Source organism: Bombus vosnesenskii, unplaced genomic scaffold (assembly GCF_011952255.1).
Source record: "Bombus vosnesenskii isolate JDL3184/JDL3185 unplaced genomic scaffold, Bvos_JDL3184-5_v1.1 scf7180000013305, whole genome shotgun sequence".
NCBI lineage: Eukaryota > Metazoa > Arthropoda > Insecta > Hymenoptera > Apidae > Bombus > Bombus vosnesenskii.
Window position 1 is genome coordinate 848472 of NW_022882954.1, and position 19787 is coordinate 868258.

The window sequence follows — 19787 nt, forward strand, 5'->3', positions numbered from 1 at the left end:
TCATCTTTCACGATACGAAAATCAAACCAAGAGCGAGCTCGACACCGCTCTTCAAGCTCTTCATTTCCACATCTCACCATTGTTTTCTTCCTTCTGTTCGCAGTCGTTCTTCGGGCGCACCTATAACAACCTGGGAAGCATCTCCGAATGCAAGAACGGCGGCGTGTGCGTGATCAACAAGAAGAATCGCACATCGTGCAAGGCGTGTCGCCTACGAAAGTGTCTCGTGGTCGGGATGTCAAAGTCAGGCTCGCGGTATGGTCGTCGTTCGAACTGGTTCAAGATCCACTGTCTCCTCCAAGAACAAACGAACGGAAATCAAAATATGACTCCAGGAGCAGTTTCGCCGTTTGGACCAAGCTTTCTACCAGGATTCCTTCCTCAGGCTCAAGGACCTCAAAGCGGGGTATTCAAAGATGGAACGGATCGTACTTCACCTAGTCAAGAAGATTTAGCCCTCCAATCGCATCTGTTGCACGTGGCGATGCTGAAGCAGGAACAAGAAAGGGGGAGCAAGTCTCCCCATCCGGATGACGTGGCTCTTCAAAACCATCTTCGTCTGTTAGCCTGGCAAAGGGAGCGTGAAAGAGTTGGTGAAAGTTCTCAACAGCCTCCGGGTACGCCACCTAGTACAACACCTCCGCCATTTTATAGACAACACCAACAACAACAACAACAACAACAACAGCATCAACAACAGCAGCGACTTCCAGGCTCTCCGATGTTCCCAATGAACTTCGCTCAAAGGGATAGCGTTTGCGTGCCTAGCAGTCCATCGGACGCCCTCAGACCGTACCTTCCAACTTATAAAAGGACATCGGACACACCAAGTGATAGTGGAGCGTCCTCGGTGGATGGTGTCGATGGTCAAGATACCGAATCAAGGAGTAATTCAGCACTGAGTTACTTCAAAAACAGCGCCGCATCACCGACCTTGTCCGAAAGAGATTTTCCACCTAGGAAGATCAATGCTACGGTTACATTGACGACAGGATACCATCCTCATCAAGGTCTAGGCCTAGTGTATCCTCCACCTGGTTTAGTCACGCCATCAACGTCTCAACTTTCGCCCAGAGGCGGCGACCTGCTTCTGGTCAGTCCCAGTCCAGGTGGTCTAGCTGTTGAGCAAGACGAACCGATAGATCTTAGTGTCAGATCGAGCAGAAGCACTCCGGGACCCAGTCAGTCGTCAGAAGAGGCTAGTAGATTAAACGATAACAATAGCGATCCCGATAGTCCCGCGAAAGAGGAAGCCACGACGAAGAGCAAACCATTGGATCTAACGTTAGGTGTGAAGAGGCCAGAGTTACCTATATCGCTATGAAGCTTCTGGCGGTTTGATAGACCCACGACGCCTGGCCTCGTTCAGTTCTTATCGACGCACCCTGAGTTTCGTTGAGTTCTCGCTTGAAGAATCGAACGGCCTAGTCACTTAGCTGGTCTGTCTGGAAACAGAAAAATCGATATTACAGGATGATGATGGATTTGAGAATGGAGAAACGGATATTTGAGAAAATTAGATGAGATGGAAGGTTGTAAGAGGGCGATGAAGTTGTATAACAGAACGTTAGGAGGGAGTTAGGTTTCGCTAAGGAACTGCAACGGAATGCCGATAACACACCACAAAAATGTGTTCAAATTTGTACATAGATCACGGTCCGACAAGAGATTAATTTATTACGACCGAGGACATTATCATCGATTTGCGTATCGCTTTTCTTTGTTTTAGGCCGCGAAGGTTGTATCACATATAATTAACTGTATAAAACAGGTCGGAGAATCGTGTATATACCGGCCAGTAGTGAAGTGCCTTAACATAATATATTTATATTTGAAATATTCCATATTGTATATGTAAATGTATACATAGAACAGACCGCTTTAGGATATTATCTTCGTTCTACGCACGATTCATCGTTGTAAATTGTATTCTTCTTCATGGTTGTGAATGGTTCGCATAGCGAAGAGTGTGTGGGCGCGGAGAGAGAGAGAGAGAGAGAGAGAGTGTGTGTGTGTGTGTGTGTGTGTGTGCGAGAGAGAGGGAGAGAAAGAGAGTGCGAGAGGGAGGGAGGGAGGGAGGGAGGGAGGGAGGGAGGGAGAGAAAGAGAGAGAGAGAAAGGCAGAGAAGAAGACGATTGGTAACGATCACATCCGCGACCCTGTTATAACGAAAGGCCAGTTAATAAAAATGAACGAGAGAAGCGACGTCACGTCGGTGCATAAAACAAACGATCATCTTGTAAATAAGCAAAAGGAAGGTGGGGGAAGGAATAAAAAATTATACGTGCGTTTAAATCAAGAGAGGGGAGACTCGGCTACGATTGAGAGTACGCTTCTGCTATGCTTCAGCTTGATGTGCGAAACTCTCGAACCTTCGCTTAACGGGCCACAACGTTTTTATATTCTGATGTTCTCTCCTCCTGATATTCCCTATCAGTTTATTTCTTTTATTTTGTACATAGTAGCATGTAAACGGTGAACACGAGCGGCCAGTACCTAAACTTTTAACGCGAAATTAAATATTTTTTTGTTTAATCCCTATGAGGTGTCTTACTATATCTCCTCTTAGGTTTTCCTCTTCTAGTACCCTCTCTTCCTTTGGTGTTTGTTTCCAACAGGAACATGGCGTCTACGTTGTTGTATAAGTAATTCTAGGATTCTAAGATAACAGCAGTGAGCTGATGTGTTTTTATTATGAGCAATTATGATGCAATCTAATCGATTCCTGTTTTTATATCCATGTACACTACTCTGATCTATATACGAAACAATATACCCAAGTAGGAATTAGTATTCTCTTCTCTAGTAATGCGTTCAGAATTCAATCTTCGTAGCCCTCTGGTGTTGGCGGTTGGTACCCGCGGATCGCCCGGGAGGTGTTGCGCCGCGTTGATACCTTGACCTGTCGGCGTCCTGTTGGTACCGATCCGCCACACTTACATACGACTTTCTTTGCTAGATTACTTATCTGCAATCGTAATACTGCATGATCGAAACGTCATATATAATTCTTATTCAAAATTTGCTCATCCCATTCTAAGAATGGAGATTGAAGTTGCAAATACGCTCTATGTCTGCCAAACTTGTCACGATATTCCAACATTTTTCTTCCGATCTTGCTCCTTGCTTCGACGAACAAAAGAATTTTTAATATTTGAAGAAAAACTTTCGCATAAGATCTCAATCTTATTTGGAATGACGTATATCAACAATGATTTTTTCATATATTTCTGAAATCTTCAGAAATCAATTGACGATTGGAAAATTCGATTACGTTCGGAAACGAGTTAAACGAGAATAAATCCAATTATTGGTACAATTGCATAAATCGAACTCGACGTTATAAGAGAAGAACGATGAAAAGTTTCATATGTTCCGAATATGTATCGCGCTATAAAAAAATAGCTAAAATTGAAACTTATTTTAAAAAACATACTTCGAAGAAGGCAGTCTACACACGGAACCCTCGGCCTCGATAATTGTATGAAATAAAAAAACGAAGAAACGAGGAATCATTCGATCCTCAAAAACACGAGAGGACCACGAAAGACTCTGGAAATCCAGCAGCCGATCCACGTATCAACCTTGAAGATGATCATCGGTGGTTCGATTGCATCGACTAGCAGCGAGGACACGGTCGATCGGGTATATATAACGCGGTGAGCCGCAGTCGCCATTAATCAATTGCAGCAGGAAGCGCGAGAGCGTTGCAAAATCGTCGAGTTACGGATACCTGCCCACGCGGCTGACCTTGCCAGGTCGAATGTTCCTTCCACGTCCGGATAGCACGCGATCGCCTCGCTGCTACCTTCTCGCGTCCGTGCCCCTCTTCCGCGGTTCTTTGCTTCGCTCCACGTGACACATCGTCTTCGCGCGAGCCTCGATCATCGATGCTAATCGACCGTGTCTTCTTACACACGTTCAAGCCGCTCGATAATCGTTTTACGTAACACGCGAAAGTTACACGACGCGATACGTCGTACCAAGAATTTGTAGAATTTTTTTAGTGAAATGTGAAAATCTTCAAGTTGATAGAATAATTTTGTTTTTGTTTCTTCATCGTCTGAATCGTAGATCTGAGAATATACGGATGAAGCGTAAATTTGGTTTATGCTCTTAGACGAGTGGAGTAAATTTTCAGCTCCAGTGAGAGTCACTTCTTGCGTTTTAATGCTTTCTTTCTCTGTATATGTGTCAGTAGCTAAATCTGTAGACACTGGTAAATTTAATTAACACCCTTGATGTCCCAATAACTTTCTGATGAAAGTTCAGCACAATCTACCTCGATATGCGACCAATAATAACTTCTTACTGTGACGACATCTCACGTCTTTATATTCCTAGGTCCTAGCAATAAATTCGATTAGGATCGTATTTCGCGGAAATGGCCATAATTCACGGCGCCATGACTCGTACGAAGGGAATCATTCGTTTCACGCTGTAATGTATACGGGACACGAGGAGCCGCGTTCCGCGCGCGCGGTAGGTATCGCTCGAAAAAACTGGTACACCCTGAAAAATCGTAGCTACGTCCAAGTCGATTTGTTCAACTAGCGAACAGTAAGCTTCCAGCACATGTATTCAGCAGTGGTATCTAGTTTGTTTTCTGGTAAACTCACCGGGGAATATTACCTAAGTGTTCGAGATCGGTTTTGTTTTATCGTATAATAAATTTATTTACGAGAGATTTGGTAAAAAGGAGGAGAATGATTAAGGTTTTATCGAGATGTATCACTTCGAACATCAAATTCTCCAGCTCCTTTTTGAGGATCATATAGCAAGAATTTAAAAAAATTATATAAAACCGAATCCATATATTCGAATTAATAGAACGCAAACTTTGTTTCTCAAACTACTTTTTTCTTCCTTCTCTGCCATCTGATCTTATTGAACTCAAGTCCATCATTTTAACTTGCTTGCGTTACATCTAAATTATTTTAAATCAACCTACATTCATCCATCTCGCTCGTAAAAATTCTGCAAGCTTTCTCCAGATCATCGGGCGCTCCAAGAAGAACAAAATTCACTCCAAACATACGGATAATGTCTCACGTCAGCGTAACATCTATTGGACCATGTAGATCAATGGATCTGGGATAACAAACGGCCGATAGTCGAGGCAGTGCGTCAGTCACAGGCGACTGGTTGCTGCAGCAATAAGCAATCGCTTAGACCCGTCATGACTCTATGCATGAGAGTTGGCCAATACTGGCGCACGCGGGACGATTCCGCGGCCTCTTGCCGAGTGAAATATCGACGAACGGTTACCGGTCAGCCATCCGGAGATCGACACTGCCCACTTCGATTCGCGCTGCGGGAGAAACTGGAGCGATCTAGATGAGGACGAGCCTTCTGCGGTGATCGAAGATCGGGTCTCGATCGAAAGGATCTCGTAGATCACGGTGAAGAAGATTTGCATTCTATTTGCCTCCTTCCGATTTAACTTGGAGGTGAGTATCATTAGAATTAACTGCAATTTAGCGTAGGAAGAATTCAATTATCTGTTTAAGAGGATTGTGATCAATGAAAATTTAACGACAATAAATGAAAATTTAAAAGTACTTACTATTAAAAATAAGATTCAGTAGCTGACAAAATTGATTTGCAAATTTAGATTTTGTCACATCTAACTATCTGTTTAAGAAGAGTCAATGAAATCTTGATCTCAACAAGCTATGTTTAAAATAAAAAAATAATTTCCCAAATTCGCCATAATCATTGGAACCAGTTCACAGCAACTACAACATGATTCGACAGTAACGAATCCTGCAATAGGTCTGAAATTAGAGACCAGTGCGTAGAAATTCGTTATGGCCCGATTAACCTGCTCGACGACGAAATGTTAAAGATTGGCTGCCCGTCCAAATAGAAATTCTAAGCCAGATCGGTATTCCATACAGCGTTACGTCTCAACGATCCGGATCGATTAAGGAGAAGGAACGTGGTCGTTGATAGGTTCATCTGCACGAAACAAAAACCAGAAGACGCGGAGACGACGTCGCATAGTCGGGATTCTTAAGCCGGTAGCGGTAACCGGAAGTCCTTTAAGATGCACAAAAGGCGAGCGAGCGAGATCGCTCGCGATACCTTTCCGGTGGCCGTTTCTCTTTTGCGTTTCGAGGGAAGATCTTCTCTCCGAAAGGAGAAACTCTGGTTCGAATACGAGAAAACGGTGAACATAGCGCACCAGTGGTCGATGTCAACAGCTCTCCAGGGACCTGGAAGTCCAACGAACACGGGCAGCCAGCCATTGATCGATTACTTACTCTTCTACGCGGGTCGAATAAGAAGTGGTTCGCTTTGTGTATACACAGCCTGCTATCTCGTGTCTCCTTCATTTTTTCCTTTTCCTTCTTTTATCCCCCTCCTCTCTCCTCCATATAGCATTTCCCGGTTAAGAGAATTAACGACCGGAGCGTCTTAAGAGAGAAACGGGAGAGGAAAAGGACGAGTGTAATGAGCCTTAATCGATTACGATGAATGCGTATACTCTCGTAACGACTGGCCACCACGGCGCTGAGTAATGAGCCGTGTCCTAGAACGAGGATTGCTTTATACAGGCAACGTTGTCACGTGTGCGTTGGTTGATAAGCTTCGGTTGACAGAGACAATACATTGCATACGGAAAAATGTGAAAATATCCTTTTGCGAGAGTATTTTAAAATCGAAGTGTTTGAGACGAGAAGATCAAAGAACAAGGAATTCTCAAACAAATTTTCCAAGTTGCAGCGGTCTTAATACACTCAAGATAACTAGACTGCGAATTTTTGTGAAAATTCATACTTTTATGAAGCTACGCAGAGATATTTTATATATCTTTACATGTCGCGCGTGTTGAAATCTTTCACAAACGCGTAAATATTCGCGGTGTACCGATAGCCTAACATGCGAATGATTTAATATTTCGCTGGTGTAGTCAATTGCTCCGCATGTGAATCACGTACACCGGTTTGTATTATCAGTGGACTGACTAGTTGTCAGACCACTGCACGAAGATAGAAGTGCGCGAATTGTAGAGTACGGTGCATAAAACGGTGTTGTCATTAGTTTGAGTCAAACTCACACTTTTTAATCTTCGTACTACCTTTCATTGTACCTGTCACAGACCACAATCGGTTTCTGCATCGTGAGAAATATCTCGCGAAAATAGGATGGTCAAAATCAGAAAATCACCTATTCCGTACGATCTCTTCGAACATGCAACAATTTCTTACAAAACCAAACACGCAACCATCCCAAACATTAGCAAATCTTCCTTCGACCGTCAACAAGTCCAAAACCCACGCAACGTCAAGTTCCAATCCGTGGCACAGGGATCATCCCGTAAGGAGCGACCGACGAGCGAAGAATCGACTCGACGAGGAGACGCGTCGGTCGTCTCCTGATCCAGATTTCGATAGTCAAAAGGGACGAGGCTGGAAACTGGTCCAGCGACGCGTGGTACGACTTCCTGCATGCCCATATACGCGTCCTCCAGTCGCGTACGATCCGAAGGAAGAGTAAACGAACGAAGGACATGGCGGAGGAACGAAGGGGAAGAAGAGGGAGCGGAAAAGAAGGAACCGTGGCGTGCACGGAGAGCGTTAGGGGTTAACGAGGGCCGATCGTGCGATCGTTCGATCTTTCCCAAGAGGCAAGGCGGCCCAATTAGAAGGCACGTAAAAGCCGGGCGCATAATCAGCAATTTGTATTGTCGAGGGATAAGGCTACGTTCTTCTCTATACATATCTATCGGTTTCTCTTTCTTATTCTTCGTCCTCTTGCTTCGTCTATTACAATATACGTACATGGTATCGTTGCGAGAAGGGACTCGCCAGCTAATCCCTGTTTCTCCAATGGCGGAGACCACTTTGCTGGAATAACTTCATACGCGAGACGAGGCCAAGCTATCGAGTGGTTCGAGAGAATACGTGGGAGGAGAGTGGGGCTAGGGGATGCCACTCGATTAAGCTATGCAATCGCCAATTATCGGCAATTTGATCCGGTTATAACTCAATTTATAGTAATTGGGCCGCGTTCACGGGGTATCTCGTAACCCTCGCGGTCTCTTCTTTCTCCCCTCTGTGTTTCCTTTTAGTATAAACGTGCATCTGTATGGGCACTGTGTGGTTGAACGGTTACCGCTTGGTACCCATGAAGCAATAGCTGAGAGAAATAGTGGCGATAAGATACGCATTATTGTAATGCGTCCACGGTATTCTTCGTCCGATAGATATATTTTCACCCTGCGTATTAGACAGAGTTATTGCTATCGATCCTCTTCCACGGATTTTCCATGCGACGCACAGCTCACGTTCCTAACAACTTTGCATTATTTGGATCATAAATATATATTATTGACCTGAACCTTAAAATGAACGAAATTAAAGTATTAAAAAAGTTCGAAAGTTTGAAATTCGTCGAATGAAATCTCGCGTTAACGCCATATGAATGGATCGAACGTTACATATCCTTAAGTGATTATAAAAAGACTAAACAAAAATATCAAATTCGAGGACTGATACGTCATCTGCTGCCACGTCGTAAGAGCATGCTCCGAAGGCAAGTGAAACATAAGACGACAGGTTTCGCGATCAAGAGATCTTGGACGGGTCGCTTTTAGCGCCTCTCGATGATCGTAAATTGGCGATCGAGTGGCGTGAACGTGCACGCGGACGTGCCGTTCGAACAACCGGAAGAAGATGCTGCGGTGCGTGCTGTGGTCGGCCGTGCACGCGGCGGAACGTGCGGTTCCTTCCTGTCGATAGCAAACCGCCACTTATACGTGGAAAAACGAAACGTCTTATTACCAGCAACCCGTTGCTCAAATTTTTTACCAGATTGTAGCCTGCACAAAGATACAACTGGTGGTTTATCGAGGCTAAACACGAGACCGAGAAACTAGTCGTGTTCACGAGTGAACTCGATTTAACGATCTTCGTGGGTTGGGACGAGCTTCGTGCGATTAGAAGCGAGGTAGAGGATCTCGAATTCAGTTCATACAGGATTTTAAATTCGAGCAAAAATTGTTTTTCGAAGGATGAGCATTTTAGGAAATTTACGAGGTTCTTAAAAATATCGGTGTATACCCGTGTTTCTCCGATCATTTCCTTTATTTACAACATATTTATTTAAATTATATTTCAAAGAACGTCATCGATTTATGAATTTACAACTCGATACTACTCGCTCTACTCATATTTTAACAAACCTACGCCTTCCTTAAGAACGTCTTATATATTGATGATATATTCATTTTTATTAACCCCTTCGCAAACGTCACATCGACGTTCTAAAAGTCAAACTCCCAATTTTAACACGCGAAACCGATCCATTCGTTTTTATATATTAACATAATATTTACTAAATATACAAGCATTATTAACAGAAAATTTTTGTAAATTCGATTGGATTTTCGGCTGGACCGAACGATCGAGTTACGCGTGCCAGAAGTATCGATCGTCCTTGTTCCTCTCGTGAACCTTCTGGCTCTCCTTGTCGAGCATGGTTCGTGTTTCGCAAGCTCGGCAGGCTGGCCGACGGGATCGTTATGTCTGCGGCCGGTTCGCGCCCGTTGACAAATTTGACAAGACACGCAATCGATCGCTCTTAACCGGCGCTAATCGATACAGCGATCGGTTCATTAGGCGGATCAGGCTCGTTTCTCCGTGCGGCCGGAGCGGATCGAGCGCAACAGATATTGGCTTTTCGATCACGTCGGCTCTCACGGAAATCTCGCGATTGCACCGCGCGCCACCGGCCTTCCTTCTTCGACGATCTCTCGCGCCTCGATCGATACCCACGATCCAGCTACGTACCGCCGTTTTCCGTCGATCTTTCACATGGAAACAAGGTTACGGAACCGTGGAAAAGTCTCCAAGTTGGATCGAAATTGGTAGTTAAATGTGGCACAAGGTGAAGCTTGTTGTCTTGCTTTTAGATAGTTTGTTGGTTATTTCCTATTGGGTTCGGATGCTGAATTTAACGATAAAGCTACTAAAGTGGTGGAAACGATAGATCCGAGGATTTTTATCGAAACTGGACTTACAATCGCGTGTCTTTGGAGATTTGAACGATGTTTGTCAAAATGTATATGCTCGCCAGTTCAAATAAGTAAATGCAGTTACTTTTCACATAAAATTTGTATAATCTGTAAGAGATATGTTTGTGGAATTGAACGACAAAAATAATACTCATAAAGACGAATGATTAATAAAAGAAAAACGTTTCGAAAGAATGGCCTAAAAAGATTTCGTAATCAAGGATGCACAATGCGGACAACCTGCGTTCTACAAAAAAAGAATACAAGGCAGAAAAAAGCGGAATCGGACGGAATCATCGGGCCAGACGAGCAGAAGGAAGTGAAAGACAGGCGCGCCAGGGAAGGAATGCTCATCTCGTCGATCGACTTTCGATTTTCTCCCCGCGCCTAATTGAGTTTCCTTATGAATTCGTTAACGACTCGCTAGACGTCTTCATCCTCAGTCTTCCTCCCTGTGTTTCAAGATAGCCACGCTCGTGCTTCGTTCACGAAAGATCGCTAGGTACGCAACGCATCTTCGCGCGGAGAAACTTGATCCGATGCGAAGAGAGGCAATTATTAATGAAGATCCGAAGGACCCGACGCTCTGCCGGAACATTCTTCATCCTATCTTACACTTCCTGATCCGATCTCGTCCACTGAGCACGCGTGTGCGTGCTATCGCACGGGAATCGAAGACGACGCTTTATCACGAGGAAACGCTCGTGCGACTAATCCGGTCTTCTAGCTGGAGATGATTTTCCTAAATTGGACGACGTATCGCTTGCAGTTTGTTTCGAGACGTTGCATAGAGATTAGGATCGTTATAATGGTGTCTTATGCCGATTAACTCTTAACTAGGAACGTTTGTATTTTTGTCATTATGATAATTTTGTTTATTAAATCGCTGTACTTTCAGAATTATCTTTGTTAAACGATTCAAGTTTCACTTCCTTATCAATCTCTTTGCAAAGATATGAATTTGCATAAATATTCGCAGTCTAATTATGGTAGTTATGCGCTACGTAAATAATTGTTTAGGACAATGGTAATAGAAGACATATTATTATATTGATAATTATCGATCGATTTTTTTGAATTCTTGAATTAAAAAGGACAGAGAAGACAGTGTCAAGGAAAAAGTTCCAAATTGTTTCAAACCTTCCACTTGCTTCCATCTTTCCACGTAAATCTTTCTCTTAATCAAGAAATTATACGAGACGCTAAATCTTCCTGCTTAATTAAAACCTCCGCCTTCGTTCCCTCGATCTTCTTTTCAGCGACAAGCAAACATCTCTCATCCAGGTACGTACAGCATGTCGTGCGCAGTTTCTATCCATCGCTAGGCGCGAAGCAATTTCCCTGAAACCCCATTAACCCTTCGGAGATGAACGACGATGTGGCTGTAGACGGTGGTGGGACAATTTTAAAAGAGGGATGAGGATGGACAGGCTCGGCAATGTAGGAAGGGGAGAAAGGTAGAAGATCGCACTTGTCGCTTGCCAGTTCTACGGTGTGTCGGATCGCGAGATTCTAAAGCTGCGTGCTCACTGAAGCAGCGACGAGCAACTTCTCGGTGTAACATAACAGTAGATACAAAATTTTTAAACACATTTTGTTCATAACGAACCAACGTAATCGGAGGGACATTTAGATTTTCTTTCAAGACGACATTTGTTCAAGAAGATGTAACTCTTTTAAAAATAGCCGATAAGTTGATGCAATTTTATGAAAACCAAAGGTATAATTGTCAAGGCGAGCAGTATCTTAATAGGAATATCTTTCTAGGTTGAGGACGACTATATATTCGGCTCTAAAATTAAATATACCGACAGGTTTGGTAATATGAGATTGATTCGCAACAACAATAGTAAATTCTAAAACTGCTTTTAACATGTTCTTTCTCTGTAGTCTGCACGCGGAACGTCAACGAAGAGTTCCTCGTCGTTGCTTCAGTGAGGACGTAGCTTAACGTAGTTGGATGTTTCGTAGCGAACTAAACGAAGAAGGAAAGGTGTATAGAATAACTAAGGAGGAAGAGGTAGAGGAAGAAAAGGAAGAGGACCCCGCGGGGTCACAGCCGCTTATGTAAACCATATAGAAGCACACACTATCTAGCAGCGCGCCGTTTATCTAATAATATTATGGTACAACGCCAACGGAACCCATAAGAGGCGCTCGAGATGCACCGGCCGTGATGCATATAGATACACTTACGAGGGCTGGGCTTATGTGCCTCTACAGGATAATACTCGTGTTCATGGTGCGGCTAGCGCAAGGTGTGCGAGTCTCATGGGGGTGTGTGAGCACTTGTAGAGATACTATCGGAAGATATACCGGATAGAGGGATATACAGCGATATTATCGCCCGGCGAAACTAATACGCTTTTCGCGGCGTTGGACGGTAATCGAGGCGATGTCTCGCCTGAGTCGACTCGCGATCGATTTTTCAGTAATTTTAACAAATTTTGCTTTAGATTCGTAGCTAATACACCTTATTTTAAATTCATCGCTTTATAATTTTCGCTTCATCTTTTCGAACTTAAGCTTTTACTTTCGAATGGTACGAGTATATGTTTTATACGTAGCAGACTACGTAACGAAACGATTGGTTTAACGATCAATCGATGATTTCACCGTCGAATAATTATTCATTTTCGTATTAGCCCGACCAATATCCAGCTAGAAAAAAAACAAATTAATTCCGATTAATTTTCATAATACGAACAACACACTTGACACTTTAAAATTTGCTTAAAAATTAAGTACTTCGGCTGTTTACGTAAGTCAACTATACAGCCAATCCACCATCTACTAAAACCCCACTTATTCGCTCGACGAATCAGCATGCTCTCGGTATCCGCTAATTCAACGATCCAGTCGCACCCACTTTCATCGTCGAATAATTATTCATTTCCCCGCTAGCCTCAGCCAGCATCCAATTCCCTTATCCAGTCAGCTTTTCATTTCCCAATTATCCAAGCACTTCCGCAAGAAGGAACGGCCGAAGGGACTGGCCGCGTGAGATCCAATCCGCGTTTCGCCGATCGTTAGCGTCAAAATTACGAGCCGTTCTATCAGAGGCGGAGGCATGCGACTTTGTAACCGAACCGTTGCGAGCGCCGGACCTCTCGCGACTTACGAGCCGCGTAAATTACACGTCCGTGACCGTGGCGGCCGCAATCCTCTAAGTCATTACACGGGAACTTACGAGCGTCAAAAGTCCGCTGTTGCGAGCCTTCGCGCGAGTAAAGCTCGTTCAGCCCTGTCCCAACGAACTATAGTACGACTCTCTAACGCTCGTCGCGTTCTTACGATCTGTGAATCTCCTCGGGACGATTCGAAACGAGCCGCGGGCAACGCGATTCGCGTATCGCGGGTTTATGAACTATTAAGTGGCGTTTGCCTCGAATGCAACGTCCGAACGATCGTCTGCTCGATTAGAAGATGCTAACATCGCGGAAATCCCTTGATCGCTGGCTCTTCCGTAGAGATTTGCAGAAAGTTTTATGGAGATGTGATATATTTCTGTGATAAGGATTGAACAATTTTTTGGGTTTCTTAAGATCTGCAATCCTTTGACACTTTTAAGTAGATTGATTATGGGAATGACGTACCTAACAATAAAATGCTATAGTCCTATGGTTACAGCGCTATACGGTAAGGATATGTAAATAAAATGAGTTTCAAGAAACGTAGAACTGCATGACGTTTAGAAAGTTAATAACGACGGAACGAAGCTCGTAGCGAGACTTTGTATTTTTCGTTGCAGAAATTTATCTGAAACGCGAAGAAATTTAGAAGAAAGCTGGATATCTTTGAGAAGACACGCTGTATTTTTTCCAACGAACTACAAATCTTTGAATTAGTAGTTTATTAACAAGGATCAGAGGTTTTGTGGGGCCAGATGAGTCAAATTAAAGCATTTGTTTTTCTTCACTTTCTTGCGAATTTCACCGAATACTTTCATTAAATCCACATTAGGAAACACTTCTGGTTTACCAATCAACCTGTCTACAAGTACCAGATTACAGATACTTTCTTTCATGTTACAACCAAATCAGATCTGCTTAAATCCATAAAGGATGGATTCTGGTATAGAAATCAGGCAGCTCGAGCGTACCAGATATAAAGCTTTTCCTGAATTCGCTTTCAATTTGTATCCGAAGAACGAAAATTCAAACCTTTTAAACAACAAATAAGAATAAAAACCGAATTCTGTCAATCCAGTCTTACTTGCCATAAGAGTCTTCTACGATAGTTGTGCGCCGATAGTTCACCATAGTTGTGTCAATAGAATTCAAGCGAGGTAGATGGACAAGAAGATGAAAGCGTCGGAAATTTAGCACAAGTAAGTACTTTCTTTCTTTACTAATAGACAAATAAACTACTTTTTAAATTCGACATATAACCCAAATAATCGATTTCCTTTTTATTTTATATAAATAACATGCGAGAATAACTAGTTTATGAGTTCTATATGTTCTATATGGTTATGACATAAGTTATGACTATATAATCGCAATAAAATTGGACAACCAGCAAACACCTCTTCCAAATCAAGAAAAATGTTCCAAAAAAGTGTTCGATTTTCGAAGTCATTTTCCGTAGCTTCGACCTCCTCAGAATATTTTGTTATACTTTACAATATCATGCACTTAAAAATCACAATTCTACCAAAAGAGATATATTTTTCTCTTTATATGCGATATATAATACGTATAAATCTACCGTAAACAAAAATTCAGATATATGTACCCAAGTTATTCCACCAAATAGTTCAATTTACGGGTCCGAAGTAGAGTTCAAGTACGCAACAGTCTACTGGTATGCAACAGAATGCAGCGCACAATAGAATACACGAGTGGAGTAGCAGGTTCTACGAGTATACTGTTTTTCTACATTGTAACGAAACGGAACCACCCTGGGACCAGCTGTAGACCACACAACCGGCGGCAGCCTGTAATCGTGCTGATCCCAGAGTGGATCCGGATTATAGCCGGCAGCGGGCCGGTAATACCGATTCCGTTAACAGACTTCCCGATAGTTTCCGAGCCGCGTCGAATTTCTCTGCACGCGCGTTTACGCCGCTTCCACGCCACGAGCAGAACGTCGCCTTTTTTCCCGTTGCTCGCTCCGGGAATGGCGATCGGCCACGCAACCGGTAGCACACGCGACGCATTAATTCCGCCATTTTTCTGGCGTCCCGGCATTAACCTTTAAAGTAGACGGCGTGATCGCTCGCAATCACGCGTGCCACCGTTTCGAACCGCCTATCGTCCCACTTAACTCCGAGAAGCCCTCGTTCGCATTACTCCCTGTTTTTCGTTTTTCTTCGATTTCATCCGTTGATGGTGTACCATTCGGAGGAAGAACCGGCGAACCCAGCAACGAGGTTGCGGATTCTTGATGACTTCTGTACCGCGCCGATGTTAAAGGCGCGTGGAAGCATAATTTAGACTTGTTAAGTTTTGTTTCTTCACGTTTTTTCGTTTTTTGGGAAGAAAAAGACATCAGTTTTTATGGGATGCAGGTGAGATTTTTATGAGTTGGATTTTAAATGGTGATTATGTTGGATTCAAGATCTTTTAGTGCTTTTTTTTTTAGTAATTATTCACACGAGATAGGTTTTGTATTTGGTTTCGGGCTTGTAAGGAGAACATTATTGATTTTTATACATCGATAATAATAGTCAACATCTGGCAGATATTAAAATGCGAACGAGACGCAAGTGTAGATTTAAATGTCGGTATAACTTTTTGTAATTCATCTTGATAATTAAACGATAATCATTTCAGAATAATGTGTTTTTTTATCTCCATATATCCCTATTTCCTACTGCTTCACCCTTAATATTTTTTGAACTTGCAAAATGTTCTGTTAATCGAAATATTCATCCTTGGAGTATACAAAACTTCAAAAGTCCTCAAACAGCGAAGCTTAAAAAGCCTTACAAATTTTTAAAGGGAAAGGAAGAAAGAGGAGAGATAAAAAAATTGCAAGAATCTCATCTTACACCCATCTTCCAGACGTAATATCTCGTCTGGAACAGGAAGAAATCCCGTGGAAGGATAGTATACACGCTGCATATCGATCCGTCGTAAACGTAACTCAATTGCACGGCGTAAAAATAACGCCGCGAGCCGGAAAGATCGATGATCCAGGGACCGAGTCGCGCCGCGCCTCATCTTCACGCATGAGCCTCGAAGTACGGTGGATCGAAGGAGATTAACCGACAACTCCGCGAGAGGGAAACTCTCAGACGAGTATACTCGGGCCCAATTCGAGCCGGCAAGCTTAATTACGCGCGTAGCCGAGGCTCGCGACTTAATTTATCGCCTGCCTGTAACCTGTAACTCGAAATCGAGAACGATTGAACGTCGACTATGCCCTCTCTAACGACTTGCTACAGCTAATTGTTCCATCAACGACCATTCAATTAGCGACGGGCTTGATTTCATCGACTTAATTGAACGATTACGATGACAATGCCCCATGAAATCATTTGTGTGGAGGTGTGTTAGAAGGGAGTCTGTTGGGCGGTAAATTGAGCCAGTAACGAGTTTATATATTGACAAATAATCCTGAGAACCTCTTACAATTAAACATTGATATATTGATATTGTGAGTTATATTGTAAGTAGATGTTTAAGTTCATTCGTCGATTCGTTTCGGTTTCTTATACCTGTTATCCCTATACCTTGATATCCTTATTCCTGTTCTATCTTACAAAATATTTGAAGAAGGAAAAGAAATGATTTAGTTTGGAAGTTAATACATCAAATTTTGAACACTGCCGTGGGTGGTTCATTTGCAAATTAGATCCTTTTCTCTGTATTTCTTTCATTCATTCGCCTAACATAGAAAGCGCTCGTTTAATCGTACGACATTTTAATCGTTTTAATCGAAGACTCAATCATAATAAAGCTACAACTTATTCAAATAGCTTCTTCCCAAGTAGTTCCTAAGAAAAGAATTCGATTTTACTTGAGAATCGAGGAACCGCTCGTTGTACGAAGACTCGAAGCAAGTAGGAATATCGAATCGACAAGAGACAGAAGGAGAAGCGATAACAGACAATCCGCGATTAGCAAACGCGTGGATTGGTCCGGTATCGTCGATCGGTGGCTTCGATCCAGGTGATATTTCAACGGTGATCGGGACCAAGTGGACGGTGAAACTCGATCTTGGCGATCGAGCACACGGACCCCCATCGGGAAAGCCCCTTTGAGAAGCCGGCAGCGCCGGTGGACGTATCGCGAAGGTTCGTCCCGTTTGAGTGATATAAAACCGGCGTTCGCGAATAAATACTCCATTGCAGGAGCACTAGGGCCCTAAATATTCATGGGGCAGAAGTCAGCTCGCTCTCCTTAAATTCTTCTTCCGTTTATCCTTGTCTAGCCAAGCTCGATTTCCTCCTGTTTTAACCTCGACTGTGGCCGTGGCCAAGAACGTCGCGTTTGTTACTGGAGGACTTTGCCACTGCTTCGATCGCAAAGAACCTTTGTATCCTACCGATCTCATCGATGTTACGGAAACTCCTCGTTCTATTAGAATCATCGCTTCATTTGTTCTCTTTTGGTTACGATATGTTACTGTTATTTGGCAGTATACTTGATGTACGTGTTAATTGCAGCGTTTCTTAACTTTTTACTTTTGACTAAAGCGAGGATATGCCGTGAAACTTAAAAAATGACTGTCTTGCGTAGATTTCATTATACAGAATGGTTGGTAACTGGTGGTACAAGCGGAAAGGGGGTGATTCTACGCGAAAAAAGACGTCGAAAATATAGAATAAAAATTCAAAAATTTAAAAATTTAAAAATTTGAAAATTTAAAAATTTGAAAATTTGAAAATTTGAAAATTTGAAAATTTGAAAATTTGAAAATTTGAAAATTTGAAAATTTGAAAATTTGAAAATTTGAAAATTTGAAAATTTGAAAATTTGAAAATTTGAAAATTTGAAGATTTGAAGATTTGAAAATTTTTAAATTTAAAAATGTAAAAATGTAAAAATGTAAAAATTTAAAAATTTTAAAAATTAAAAAAATGGCGTCAATCGAGACAACAATCTACAGTGCGATCCGTTATAACGATACAGTGCACGCGTACCGAGCGAAAATTCAAAGTCGATTTTCTCGAAAACAAAGCCTCGAACGAAAAATTTGTATTCCATATTTTCGACTTCTTTTTTCGCGTAGATTCACCCCCTTTCCGCTTGTACCACCAGTTACCAACCACCCTGTATACGACTATATATTTATTCAACATTCGGTTAATATATACTTGTTGCATGGTAAATTTTAATGTTCCTGTGTCGTCGTATAATGTAGTGATATGTTTCGGTAGCTTATATTTTCGGACGTACTCGTACAAATTCAATAGTGAGTTAATTGGAAGCTGATGAAAAATTAGTGTCAATTAGATTGATTCTACTCCTCATGGATGAACATTTTCATCCAAGATATTGACATTTCGCGTGACGAGTTAACTCGTTTACGTCTGAACAGACTTCTAAAACCTTTTTAGCTTTTTAGGCGATCGTCTCATTCGTGCAAACAAAGAGTCAAAGCTACTTTAGGATAATAAATGAGCTTCCTGTAAACATAGCACGATTTCCCAACTTTCTCGTTCTTTTTGCCAGCAGCGCGCATAATTCGACTCCTCTCTCGTGTTTCACGGCGAGCCAAGATGTAAAACGAGAGTCATCACCGACGCCGCAATCGGCACACCGTGGCCGCAATTATTGTCGGAAAAGTCAACTCGTCCGCACTTGAGTACCCACGATCGATGCGATCGCTTTCGAGTAAGTTGCTCGCGAGTAACAGACGGCCACAGGTGCGTCGCGATTACCGTGGAAGCCGCGTTCACCGCGTTCCGAACGATCGTTGCCTCGTGCAAGATCGTACGATGTTTATCGCGCATCGTTGGAATAAGAAAAATATAAGAATTTAAGGATCGCAACAAGGTTAAATAATTTCGATAATCAGAAATAATTTCATACATAGTTTCATTCACACTCGGCTCTTTTTATCGTTCGAGCACCAGCTACGGAGACTTCCGTACTAATAAACCACTTGCATTCTTTGTATAAATACGATAAGGAAATCCAACGAATATAGGTGTCCTCGATGCCTTTCACCGAGGCGAATGAATGCTAACCCCGCGAAAGAAGACGCGTGCACGCGCCGCCAGATGAAATTCAAATTTGCAACCAGCCATCCCATTCGAAACTACTAATTCCACGTCATTTTACTGATGGACGAGACTGTTCGTAGCGGCGGCGTGTTTCATCATTCGCCACCTTCGAACCCGGCAACGAGACAGCTCCCTCGATACCTGCACGCAACCGTCCCGCTCGATCCATCGAGCCGAGCTCGTAAATCTACCTCGACAAATAGAACCCCGTTGGCACAATGAACGCGGCGAATTAACACGTCGCCGCGCGGCCCACTTACAATCGGAGAAATTTCGTTGGTTTCCAGTTATAGTGTGCCATTGTCGACGTGTATCGCGGAATCGGGGATAATTATGGATGCTGCGAGGTTTGAATTTGTTTGTAAGCGTTATTGAGTGGTGTGAACGGTGTAAGTAGAATGATGGTGACGCGTGGTATGTGGAAAATACGTTATTATTACAAAGTATAGCGTTTTGTTAGTTTGAATGGGGTAATGGCAGTTTCTACTAGATTTCTTTAAGAATCCTTTGAATATGTTCGATTGGTTGATAATAGTACGTACTATGGTTGTTCTCTGTCTGGTTTCAACGGATAAATCTACGTACTCT

General features: G+C 42.6%; 1 protein-coding gene across 2 annotated transcripts in view; it reads left to right on the forward strand.

Moving 5' to 3' along the window:
• Window positions 1–2011, forward strand: part of LOC117234553 (zygotic gap protein knirps-like) — a 39743-nt gene extending 37732 nt beyond the window's left edge. For both annotated transcript variants that reach the window (XM_033495901.1, XM_033495902.1), the window contains one exon: window positions 104–2011. In XM_033495901.1, the coding sequence (XP_033351792.1) occupies window positions 104–1324 (1221 nt within the window). In that variant the 3' untranslated portion in view covers window positions 1325–2011. The remainder of the gene's footprint in view (window positions 1–103) is intronic.
• The last annotated feature ends 17776 nt before the right edge of the window (window positions 2012–19787 follow it).